This window comes from Oncorhynchus mykiss, chromosome 11 (genome assembly GCF_013265735.2).
Source record: "Oncorhynchus mykiss isolate Arlee chromosome 11, USDA_OmykA_1.1, whole genome shotgun sequence".
Taxonomy (NCBI): Eukaryota; Metazoa; Chordata; class Actinopteri; order Salmoniformes; family Salmonidae; genus Oncorhynchus; species Oncorhynchus mykiss.
In genome coordinates, this window is record NC_048575.1 from 47578965 (window position 1) to 47591973 (window position 13009).

Consider the following 13009-nt stretch of genomic DNA (forward strand, 5'->3'; position numbering starts at 1 on the left):
GTAAAAGCAACACAGCTCATCACACTGAACACCATCCCCACTGTCAAACATGGTGGTGGCAGCATCATGGTTTGGGCCTGCTTTTCATCAGCAGGGACAGGGAAGATGGTTAAAATTGATGGGAAGATGGATGGAGCCAAATACAGGACTATTCTGGAAGAAAACCTGATGGAGTCTGCAAAAGACCTGAGACTGGGACGGAGATTTGTCTTCCAACAAGACAATGATCCAAAACATAAAGCAAAATCTACAATGGAATGGTTCAAAAATAAACATATCCAGGTGTTAGAATGGCCAAGTCAAAGTCCAGACCTGAATCCAATCGAGAATCTGTGGAAAGAACTGAAAACTGCTGTTCACAAATGCTCTCCATCCAACCTCACTGAGCTCGAGCTGTTTTGCAAGGAGGAATGGGAAAAAATGTCAGTCTCTCGATGTGCAAAACTGATAGAGACATACCCCAAGTGACTTACAGCTGTAATCGCAGAAAAAGGTGCCGCTACAAAGTATTAACTTAAGGGGGCTGAATAATTTTGCACGCCCAATTTTTCAGTTTTTGATTTGTTTGTTTGTTAAAAAAGTTTGAAATATCCAATAAATGTCGTTCCACTTCATGATTGTGTCCCACTTGTTGATTCTTCACAAAAAAATAGTTTTATATCTTTATGTTTGAAGCCTGAAATGTGGCAAAAGGTCGCAAAGTTCAAGGGGGCCGAATACTTTCGCAAGGCACTGTAAATGCTTCATGGTTTCAACTGCAGATTCTAGCTTTAAATAGTCTGCAATTAGTAAATGACGTGTAATAAATCGATATCAGGTCTCGCGTGTTTAACTTTGTGCTACTTCTAATGATGTCTGTCCCTCTGTGGGCACGTAAAGCGCTTCAGCTTCATGTAGGAGTTTCACTAGTGTGATCGACTTTTAGCCTGTAACCATGTTTGGTATGACAATGACCATAGATCTGGGACATGGCAATTGAAATGTGCATTCTGTTACAAAAATCACAAACGTCACCTTTCTATCTCTCTAAAACAATCCCATCATCCGTCTTTCATAGGCAGGTCAAATCATTAGATAAAATTATTTTATTGCATAGCTGACAGGAAAGACAAAGCAGATAGACAGAACAGATCAACAGTGAACACATCTTTATGAAAGACATCAGATCAGGTGACTTATTCACATACACACCTGTAGACAAATTATATCTTTACAGCTTCACATAAGGCACTTTTAGTGACATATCTTTTAACAGTGGAGCAGTAGGTCAGTGTGAACAACATACAGTACATGAAGAAAATGCACTGTCATTTTCTTTCTACAGTATAGATAGAAAGAAAATGCAGTGGCAATTTACTAATCCCCAGTGAAGTGAAGACATTGGGGAAGAAAATGTTTTGATTGGCGACAGTAAAACCCAGCCCGTGGTTATTTGAAAGTTCACATTTGACAATGCAGACAATTATTTGACAGGCAAATGCATGCATTCTAATGACTATGAAGTTGGTTTTAGAATGAGGTTAAGTTAAGGCAGGATGAAGTATGGCATGATACTGGAAATCATCTCTGTGCTTACTAGTGCCAGAGAGAAATAAATCTGACTCAACATGGTCACTTCCTGCAACACCTGCGATGCAGGTTCAGACCACCTTCAATGGGAGATATGATTGGTCCAGGAGATATTTGTAGGAATTAATCGCATGTCAATCTCTCTGGTGTCAGCAATCACCGACTCACCCGCAGATAGCTCGACAGTGGAACCCATGCTATTAGTTCCCTTAGAACAGCCAATCATCTACCAGAATTTAATAATAAAGACGTCACCTCTCCACGGCCCTAAGGTTTTATAAATTCCATGTTCCATTCACATTGTTAATTATATGTCTTGTATTACTTTAATTACAATTGTTTTTCAGAATGTTGAACAAATGTTCAGAAAATATTTGGAAAAATTGGAATGGTATCCAAACTCCTCCTCACTCCCCACCCAGCTAATAAAATGTCCCACACACTGCAAACTCCCCCCATCCCATGAGAGACAGGCCTGAGATATTCCCCCCCTTTCGGAGTGGGCTCAGTCAGAGTCTTCGTCGTCAAGGTATTCATCGGCGTTGCTGTGTGCACGTGTGATATCTGTAATAGAACAAATCGGAAGGAAGAGCTTAGGCCAGTAACAGTAGTAGGAGATTCAATTACATTTCATGGAATTAAAAAAACATTTCCTCTATTAAGGGACCCATGATTGCAAAAGTACAACTACGTTCCAGTATGGACTGGACAGTTCTTTGTTGGGGGTTCCTCGTTTTGTCATCTTGCATTCTTAGTAGTGTTATTGAAATGCATGAAATGTCTTACTAAGCAAGTTAAATCTATAAATAAACATGGTGAAAAATAAGCACTAAAGCATAGAAATCAACGTGTCTAAATGGGAAATGATCATGAACAGTCAATCAAGCTGATTGACTGTGTGACAATAAGGGCCCGTTTCACAGATACAGATTAAGCATGGTCATGGACCAAGAAACATGTGCAATAGAGATTCCACACTGAAAGTGCTTTTGAGTCCCGTGACTAGGGCTTTCATCAGGTTCCGGGAAAACGAAATAGCGTAAGGCTTCCACGTTCTGGCCTAAATGACTCACTGCCTCCTTGTTTCCTCTTGATGAGAGAGGCACACTGGGCATTTGTGGCCATCTCCAGAGCCAGCTTCTTCTCATTGTTTTTAATATCCATCCTGGCATCTGAAACACAAATACAGAAATAAACACAAATATAGAAAATGATTAACATACAAACAACCAGACATGCTCATACTAGGGTTATTGTCAATTCTAAATGGAACTCAGTCAATTCAGGAAGTAAAAAATAAATAAAAAGGCTTATTTTGAATACATTTTTAATCAGTTAAAAACAGGAGAAGGTATGTGTCTAATTTTATATTTCAAATTCCTATCACTTTCTGAATTGACTGACTTCGATGTGAACTGAGCCCCAAACCCTGGCTCATACACACACAGAGATGGGAACCTAAACAGGAAAAGAGGGCAACAACAAACAAAAAAAGATGGAACTTGAAACGAGAGGTAGATGGGCTTACTCTTATTCAGTAACATCTCCACTATGTCGGAGTATCCCTTCCAGGCGGCAGCATGCAGAGCAGTGTCTCCCAGTTTATTCTGCAGTGGAACAGAACAGCCGACATGTCAAAGACCTTACCCATTTTTTGCATAATTCTCACCATGTAGGGACAGTTTCCCAGACACAGATTAAGCCAAGCACTGGACTAAAATGCATGCTCAATAAAGAATCCCCTTTGAAATACTTATATATATAAAAAAAGAAGTGAATCTAGTCCTGGACTTGAGTCTAAATAGAGTCTTTCGAGATTAATACTGTATGCATCAATCGCATACAGCCCCATCAGGCTGTACATTTTTTTGGGATCAATCATAAGAATTTGCCTGAAACCGCATTTTCCAAATGTGTAAACTGTTCTTCTCACCTGCTGGTTCAACTCAACGCTAGACTGCCCCAGCAAGATCTCCACCACATCTGTCACAAAAATTACAACACAACATAAAACTGTCATACATCTCACAACAGCGTGTGTGTGTGTGTAGGCTGACATGCATTTGCTCTGTCATTCAAGAAAAAAAAAAAAGCTGAGTGTGTGTGTGCGTTGGCGCATTTGTGTGAGTGCATGCGTCTGTGCAACGACGCATGTGTTGTGGCGTGTGTGTAGTAGACAGATCTGTTACCTTTGTGTCCTCCGTGGCATCCCCAGTAGAGGGCAGTATTCCCAGCTTTGTCCAGTCCATTAATTCCCACTTTGTTCTCCAGACACTCACGTAGCCAACTCAGATTGCCTGCATCCCACAGACGCAAAAATGTAAATACACACAAAAAAACATGGGTATGCAAATGAAGCAAGCATCACACCATTCAAATTCATACAGGTTATAGAAGGTGTATAGCAAACAAACAATCAAAACGTAGTTTGTTATCGAACTACATAGTAGGTTTAGATTATTGGTGGTGCGATGCACAATATTTGCTAATTGGGAAGAGTGAGTGACGCAGCGGGCCTCTTTTTGGTGCCTCACCTCGTTTAGCTGCCTCGTGCATTGGGTTGTCAATGGACTCTGCCTGCTCGGCCACTGTGGGTTGGGGAAGTCAAAGAGAAAAGTGTGATTTCAACAGAGCAACATGCTCCTTTGAAAACCACAGTTAGGGCACAAATCTATTAAGGGGCGACTAGAATAATCAAACACATAGAACATGTTTTCTCAATCTAAAGACAAGTTAATGGAATAATGCATTTACTGACATGGATGGGCACCTCTTTTGCAATAAAACTTCAACCTTACCATGAAACTTGCCATACGACATATCACATACAGTGAATGGTTTGTTTACTCACCATAATTGCTTGGGATGAGGCCAGTTCTTCCCCTGCAGGTTCCCTTCCACCAATTGCTGTCACTCTAAGGATGACAGACAGGCAGTGAGAGCCAATAACAATACAGAATGCTTGCATCCAGTATCTCAGAGGTGAGAGAAAAGACAGACAGAAAGAGAGAAAGAGAAAAAGAGTATGGGATACAGGAAAGACAAGAGATGTAGGGAAAAAGGAGTGGAAGATTGAGGACATTTTATTTTTTAAGTGACACACAGACAGAATAAATGAGTGAAAGGGAGAAAAGTGGACAGGCGGAGATGGTAACTTACTGTATCAGAGATATACAAGATGTCTCCCTCTTCAAAGTAGAGCTCATCTGGCTGAAAAGCAAAAAATAAATAATACCATCTTTAATTTGGATTGGTGTGAGGCGGAGTAAAGGGATTAGACCAACCATTAGGAAAATAAACACTAACCGTTCGGGGGTCAAAGGTGAACATGGCTCGGAACACCTTGACCTGGCCTATAAGAGAACAGAGAGGGAAAGGAACATGAGTTTGAATGTATAAAACTGTGCAGCGGGTCTCTCTCACACACACACACAGTTGACAGTACACAGCACAAAAAGATCCAGACATGCATTTTCCGACTTTTCAGATTTTGTTCTATTAGATCCATTTACACAGTGAACAGACATTGGGTCCTCATCCACACACTCCAAGGCTACAGGCCTTAGGGCCTCTGAAGACACACTGTACTAGTTTGTCTCAATCCCAGGGGTAGAATGTTACCAGATTGGTGTTAAGAGAAAGCTAAACTAGTTCATAGGCACAGAGAAACCAGGGTGGCGTTCATTAGGCACAAAACTGAGTGAAGGGGATACCTGCAGGCCTTCTTGTCCAAAAATAAACATCAAATGAACATGACTCAGGCATAAAGAAACACTGTTTATGCAGAAACTGATCAAAATGGGAATCAATTAGCGAACTGAAAACACTGGAGTATGCAAGCCTTTATACTGCTTTCTGAGTGTAACACCTGTTTTACACTAGTGTATACACCCTCATGTTATACTAGGGAAATTGTGTTTCCATAGCTAGGGCTGACAGTGAGGACTTGTGAAGAGTAGAATCAACAACCTCTGCATAATTAAAACAGTTACTTTGTGAGAAGGCGTTATAGTTTACAGTTAGCCATTACGTAAATGAAAGCTGAAAAATACCAGTGGCCTGGCTTTGGCCCCAAATGAGAGCAGGTCCGCCAGAACCATGGGTGCCAACCCACGTAGGTGAAAACAGAAAAGTCTGATTCTTTTGGGGTGAAACACTGGGGTAAATCTTATATGGAAATGTGCCAGAGATTTTCTCTCTGTATGCCACACATTGTTCCAGAGAGAAGCTGCAGTTAAGTTCATAGACAAACCCTGCTTTATTCAGCTCTGTTCCCGGAGTGGTTCTGCAGGCCCCATCCTGCCCCTGTGAAAACTCTGGGGCCTGTGCCGACTAGCCCGCCCACAATACTCTCAGCCTCACAGTCTGAGCTTGCTATGCAGCGGTAATTCACAACAGACAGAACCCAGGACATAGCTGGCTAGCTAAGAGGCTACAACTCTATTTACATGTTTTTTTTTTAAATATATGTTTCTAAGTAACTTTAGTACTGTGTAGGGCAAGCACCTGGATAATTAAATGCCTGTGTGTGTGTGTGTGGGGGGGGGGGGGGGGGGGGGGGGCTAAGCAGCTTTGGGCAGGCACAGGCTTGTGGGGCTCTGTATTTCAGGAATGATTCATTCCTGGTTCAGGAAAAACCCCAAAAGTAGGCCTAAATCAGAATGACAGTCTTCATGTTAGTAACAATCTCGAATTAAAAAAGGTTAAAAGAAAAAAACATAAAAACAAAAAGCAAAACTTTGGTGAGTGAGTTTATACAATGTCAAAGTGTCAACTGCTTTGTGCATGTTACCACCATGGCATTTCCAGTGCCCGAGTAAATTAGACATGTCGATGATGAGTATCACGTGTCTCCTCTCTAACACCCAGGATGCTCTGATACAAACTCCCATTAGACAGCTCTGCAAACGTTATAATGTTAAAATACTTTCGTTGCTCGCCGAATATGGAGTGTTGCTGTTCAACTATTCCCGTTACGGCCGGTATGTACTTCCAAAAAAAAGGTAAATATAAAAATATAGAGGCAACCGATAAAAATGCTTATTCGGCACATCCATTCTATCGCTCATCCGTGCCACGCACAGGTCGGAAGTCTCCAACAGCTCAATACATTGGATGTTCCGCCCTGATTTAACTTTCATTGTTGATTTGTTTATCTTTCATGGAAGATTCTTTGTCTATAAAATGAAGTGGGCAGAGAACAAACCCCCCTTTCACATTATTTAAGATAGAATTGAAATATTATTTTGAAATGATCAGTAAATGTAAAAACAAAAAAGCAATACGCACCATAAAAGTATTTAAGGTTAGGTTTATGTACTCTTGTTTGTATTTGTCTGTTTTTTTGTATTTGTTGCGTTCATAATAAAACATAAGTAAATAATAATAAATAAAATAAAACAGATGTTCCGAAAAGGCATTTTTTGTTGCTTGTACATTTTTATTTTGACATACCGGACGTAACGGGAGTATATGAAGATAATTGCTCAGCGAAACGCCATACTTGGTGAGTAAGGCAGGGTTTTCACTAACAACGAATTCATGAGAAGGTCCGCCCCCATTCATTTTTAACGAGGGCACGCAGAGAAATGTGCGGAGAGAGTTGAGCGGCGAGAACCCTGCTATCCGAGCGGTAGAAAAAGTTGACCTCGGCTCTACTTTATGCAAATGTTAAGCGAAGTGTTGGAGCGAAGCACAGTCAAGAGGAGGCGCCGCTTCTGGTCAGAACCCATTGTATATTATGACATAACGCTTGCAGAGCTGTGTAATTGCAGTTTGAATCTGAGCTTCCGGGGCCCGGTTTCAAGTTAGAGATGGAATTTAGCCTTACGTGTGTTTTAATTATGCAACTTTCCTACAATGACCGAAGCTGTAGCATGAGTTTCCCAAAACACAACGCAGAGAGAACAGTCGCTAAGAGTGTGTTGTTGGAGAATGTGTCAATACCGATAGGATCGAATGAAAGGGAGCGCTGCTCTCGGATCAGCTTCTCCATTAAAATTTTACCTTAGAATTATTTCACAATACTGACGACGGATAGAGAGATTAGCACCTATAGCTGCAAATATTGAGGCGGCTTATTCTAATGCTTAGATAGAAATGCACTAAATCGTAGATTTGACAAATCATTGCGCATCTTAGGCTACACATCATGAAATATATTGAGCCAAATTACAGACAGTTGCAAAATAGAACAATTGATTGAACAAATGTATTTAAATATGATTGAAATAGGCCTATAGCCTACTGTTTATATTTGAATAAAGTTTTTAATTTGCCTGGTTACCCAAACCCCTTGAATAAAGGTTTAATTTGCCTGGTTACCCAAACCACGGATGTTTAGTTTCTTCTCCGCCTTGAGGGGATTCGGCTCAAAACAAAAGTGATGTAATAAAGTACAAGGAGCAATGAGTAGGATTCAAATTAAATTGTATGTGTCATATGCTCCATAAACAACATGTGTACACTAACAGTGAAACGATTACTTACAGGCCCTTCCCAACAATGCAGAAAGAGGGGAAAAAAGAAATAAAAATAACAAGGAATAAATACACAATGAGTAACGATAACTTTGCTATATACACACGGGGTACCAGTACCAAGTCAATGTGTTGAGGTACGAGGTAGATATGGACATATACTGTAGGTAGGGATTAATTATATAATAAAAACACAGAAATACGAGCCTTAAAATCCGGAAACTATCATTTAGAAAACAAAACGTTAATTCTTTCAGTGAAATATGGAACTGTTCTGTATTTTATCTAATGGGTGGCATCCATAAGTCTAAATATTGCTGTTACATTGCACAACCTTCAATGTTATGTCATAATTATGTAAAATTCTGGCAAATTAATTACAGTACGTTAGGAAGAAATGGTCTTCACACAGTTCGCAACGAGCCAGGCGGCCCAAACTGTTGCATATACTGACTCAGCTTGCACTGAATGCAAGAGAAGTGACACAATTTCCCTAGATAATATTGCCTGCTAACATTAATTTCTTAACTAAATATGCAGGTTTAGAAAAATGTACTTCTGTGTATTGATTTTAAGAAAGGCATTGATGTTAAATACATTTGTGCACCGATTGTGCTTTTTTCGGAAATGCGCTTGTTAAATCATCACCCGTTTGGCGTAGTTGAAGTAGGCTGTGATTCAATGTTAAATTAACAGGCACCGCATTGATTATATGCAACGCAGGACAAGCTAGTTAACCATCAACCATGTGTAGTTAACTAGTGATTGTGAAGATTGATTGTTTTTTACAAGATAAGTTTAATGCTAGCTTGCAACTTACCTTGACTCCTTGCAGCCACAAGGTCCTTTTGATGCTGCACTTGTGTAACAGGTGGTCAGCTTGCAACGCAGTCTCCTCGTGGATTGCAATGTAATCATCGTCCAAAATGGCTGATTACTGATTGTTATGAAAACTAGTCGACCTCTAGTATGGACGATGATAATTCCTTAGTGATGTGGACAGAGAGGAACTTGAAGCTCTCGACCTGCTCCACTACAGCCCTGTCGATGTGGCTGGGGCGTGCTCAGCCCTCAGTTTCCTGTAGTCCACAATCAGGGTCTTTGTCTTACTGACGTTGAGGGAGAGGTTGTTGTCCTGACACTACACTGCCAGGTCTCTGACTTCCCTCCCTGTAGGCTGTCTCATCATCGTCGGTGATCAGGCCTACCACCGCCCGTCATCTGCAAACTTATTAATGGTGTTGTAGTCGTGCTCGGCTACAGTCTTGGGTGAACAAGGAGTACAGGAGGGAACTAAGCACGCATCCCTAAGGTGCCCCTGTGATGAAGGTCAGCGCGGCGGATGTGATGTTACCTACCCCCACCACCTGGGGGCGGCCCGTCAGGAAGTACAGGATTCAGTTGCAGAGGGAAGTGTTTAATCCCAGGATCCTTAGCATAGTGTACATGGTACCAGGGCACAAAATAAATAGGGCCAAACGATCCTTCGTCTCAGCGGCAATAAGGCTCCTGAATGTTTAAAACTACAAGTAGGACCAGCAGGCTGGCCTACAGCTAACATTGTGGATGACAGAGTGTTGTGTACAGGTTAACCATTGATGACGAATTGCACTTATTCTACCTGTATATTATGTCATTTGTGTTATGTGTGCATATAGCCACAACCAAAATTTCCCCATGGGGATATATCTTAGTGTGTTTTCACATGCAAAAGTGATTGTTTTTGATAAAAACGCTTCATCTGCCTTCCCAGTGAAAACTATACTGTACAAAAATATAAAATGCAACATGTTGGTTCCATGTTTCATGAGCTGAAATAAAGGATCCCAGAAACGTTCCATATGCACAGAAAGCTTATTTCTCAATTTTTGTGCACAAATTTGTTTACAACCCTATTAGTAAGCATTTCTCATTTGCCAAGATAATCCATCCACCTGACAGGTGTGGCATATCAAGAAGCTGATTAACATCATGATCATTAGACAGGTGCACCTTACACAGGGGACAAAAGGCCCTAAAAAAACTAAAATGTGCAGTTGTCACAACAGAATGCCAGAGATGTCTCAAGTTCAGGGAGCATGTAATTGCCCTGCCTACTGCAGGTATGTCCACCAGAGCTGTTGCCAGAGAATTGAATATTCATTTCTCTCCCATAAGTCACATTCTGTAGTCCTAGTTCACCCACGACTCCAACACCATCATTACGTTTGCTTACGACACAACGGTGGTAGGCCTGATCACCGACAACAAAGAGACAGCCTATAGGGAGGAGGTCAGAGACTGCCAGGACAACACTCTCTCCCTCAACTACAGGAAAAGGAGGGCTGAACACGCCCCCATTCACATCGACGGGGCGGTAGTGGAGCGGGTTGAGAGCTTCAAGTTCCTTGGTGTACACATCACCAACAAATTATCATGGTCCAAACACACCAAGACAGTTGTAAAGAGGGCATGACAACGTCCTCAGGAGTCTGAAAAGATTTGGCATGGGTCCTCAGATCGACCAAAAAGTTATACAGCTGCACCATCAAGAGCATCCTGACCGGTTGCATTACTGCCTGGTATGGCAACCGCATTGGCATCCGACTAAGGCGCTACAGTGGGTGGTGCGTACGGCCCAGTACATCACTGGGTCCAAGCTTCCTACCATCCAGGACCTATATACTAGGCGGTGTCAGAGGAAGGCCCCAGAAAAATTCAAAGACTCCAGTCACCCAAGTCAGACTGTTCTCTCTGCACCGCATGGCAAGCGGTGCCGGAGCGACAAGTCGAGGTCGAAAAGGCTACTTAAAATATTCTACACCCAAGCCATAAGAGTGCTGAACAATTAATCAAATGGCTAACTGGACTATTTGCTTCTTTTCATTAAAAAAAATGGACATACTGTTTTATCTATGCATAGTCACGTTACCCTTACGTTACCTTATTTACCTCGATTAACCTGTACCCCTGCACATTGACTTGGTACTGGAACCCACTGTATATAGATAGCTTCGTTATTGTTATTTTGTGTCACTAAATAAACCAAAGTAAAAAAATAAAATATTTTCTTAGCTGCATTTTTGCTTAATTAAGGGCTTGTAAGTATTTCACGGTAAGGTCTACCTACACCTGTTGTATTCAGCGCATGTGACAAATACAATTATTTGATTTGAGACAGGCGCTCCTCAGTCACCGCTTTTGCCCGTTCACGTCACGGTGCCCCGCGGCTCAGCATAATCGAACACGCCCATTGGCGAGAGAGAGAGAGAGAGAGAGAGAGAGAGAGAGAGAGAGAGAGAGAGAGAGAGAGAGAGAGAGAGAGAGAGAGAGAGAGAGAGAGAGAGAGAGAGAGAGAGAGAGAGAGAGAGAGAGAGAGAGAGAGAGAGAGAGAGAGAGAGAGAGAGAGAGAGAGAGAGAGAGAGAGAGAGAGAGAGAGAGAGAGAGAGAGAGAGAGAGAGAGAGAGAGAGAGAGAGAGAGAGAGAGAGAGAGAGAGAGAGAGAGAGAGAGAGAGAGAGAGAGAGAGAGAGAGAGAGAGAGAGAGAGAGAGAGAGAGAGAGAGAGAGAGAGAGAGAGAGAGAGAGAGAGAGAGAGAGAGAGAGAGAGAGAGAGAGAGAGAGAGAGAGAGAGAGAGAGAGAGAGAGAGAGAGAGAGAGAGAGAGAGAGAGAGAGAGAGAGAGAGAGAGAGAGAGAGAGAGAGAGAGAGAGAGAGAGAGAGAGAGAGAGAGAGAGAGAGAGAGAGAGAGAGAGAGAGAGAGAGAGAGAGAGAGAGAGAGAGAGAGAGAGAGAGAGAGAGAGAGAGAGAGAGAGAGAGAGAGAGAGAGAGAGAGAGAGAGAGAGAGAGAGAGAGTTAAAGCACGTGATTATATGTTTAGCGTAGATCTTCAGTGTATAAAGTGACGCGGGAGGGCAAAAAAAGTCTCCAAAGACGAGCTTTGATGTTCTACGACTGGTCTGAGGCAGACATTAGATTACGAGCGTTTAAGTGCAACTTTACTAACGATGGTTTTTGGAAACATCTTCGCGATAGAACCTGTGCATGAGCATAGTTCAAACAATTAACTTAGCCTAAATATATTTTGGGGGATATCGGACTTTAGACGTTAGATAAGAGTCACGTCATGCTCATCGTCGACGTCTCTAATGCCGCGTTCACGTACTAATCGGAACTAGGAATCTGACATTTCCGACTTGCTAACTGTTTGTAGTTATACACGTGCCGCGTTCAACCAGTTGCGGCATTTCGCACAGACACTGGGGCAGGTTTCCAGTACTGAACCACAAGTGCATTATGTAGCTAACCATATAAAATGTCTAACATTGGCTTAAGCAACTCCACACAACTTTCTGGAAGTTTTTGGGATGGGACTGCACACATTGCAAGCAACTGTGCATTTTGTGTGTGGCCAGCCTGATAACGTCAGCTAGTTAACTTGCATTACTGTGAAATGGGGAAGTCACGTTAGCCATGATGACATAGCCATGGGATCTACATCTAGCTAGCTAGATAATTTTGTATCTAGCTAGTTCGTAAAGATAGACAATAAGGACGACAGTGGGAAAAGGACAGAGACAACTGAAATCTGACTGAAATGTTCAATTATTCAAGGAGATTACTGGTCAAACATTTGGCTAGCTAGGTGTGTTACACTTGCTTGATGCCGGGATGGAAGAGGAAGTTTCAAGTAGCTAACGTTAGTTAGCTTAACGTTTTCTAGCTCATTTATCACGCAGTTAATCGAATACTTACCTGGTTTGGCTGGCTTGGGAGGCGGTTTGGACATTTTCAGACTTTAAAGAGTAGCTACGCCGTATCTTTTCTGAAAAAGTTGCTTACCGTCCTAAAATAAGAGGTACTGTCTCACTTCCAATAAGGAAGTAGGCTACTGTCTGACAGAACCAGCTAGGCGGAAAACTAGAAGTGCGCATGCCCACTGAGAAATTACTAATATTTTGGTTAGTCTGAGGTAAAATATGTTCT

At 41.9% G+C, this 13009-nt stretch overlaps 1 protein-coding gene across 1 annotated transcript; it reads right to left on the reverse strand.

Annotated features, from left to right (window-relative positions):
* Positions 1 to 1067: 1067 nt before the first annotated feature.
* Positions 1068 to 12956, reverse strand: LOC110535795 (osteoclast-stimulating factor 1). The gene is made up of 10 exons (XM_021621076.2): positions 12779 to 12956; positions 4876 to 4922; positions 4729 to 4779; positions 4421 to 4484; positions 4104 to 4157; positions 3759 to 3866; positions 3503 to 3552; positions 3098 to 3176; positions 2643 to 2741; positions 1068 to 2133 (listed from the first exon to the last, which is right to left on the reverse strand). The coding sequence occupies exons 1-10, from the start codon at positions 12810 to 12812 to the stop codon at positions 2075 to 2077; spliced, it is 645 nt and encodes a 214-aa protein (XP_021476751.1). The 5' UTR covers positions 12813 to 12956; the 3' UTR covers positions 1068 to 2074.
* Between the last annotated feature and the right edge of the window lie 53 nt (positions 12957 to 13009).

Bases quoted from the DNA above. Each gene is read 5' to 3' on its own strand.
- LOC110535795 (XM_021621076.2), bottom strand. From the start codon at position 12,812: ATGTCCAAACCGCCTCCCAAGCCAGCCAAACCAG. The intron at 4,923-12,778 runs GTAAGTATTCGA...GTTCTCTTATAG, and splicing joins TCCCAAGCCAGCCAAACCAG to GCCAGGTCAAGGTGTTCCGA. The intron at 4,158-4,420 runs GTGAGTAAACAA...CCCAACCCACAG, and splicing joins CCTCATCCCAAGCAATTATG to TGGCCGAGCAGGCAGAGTCC.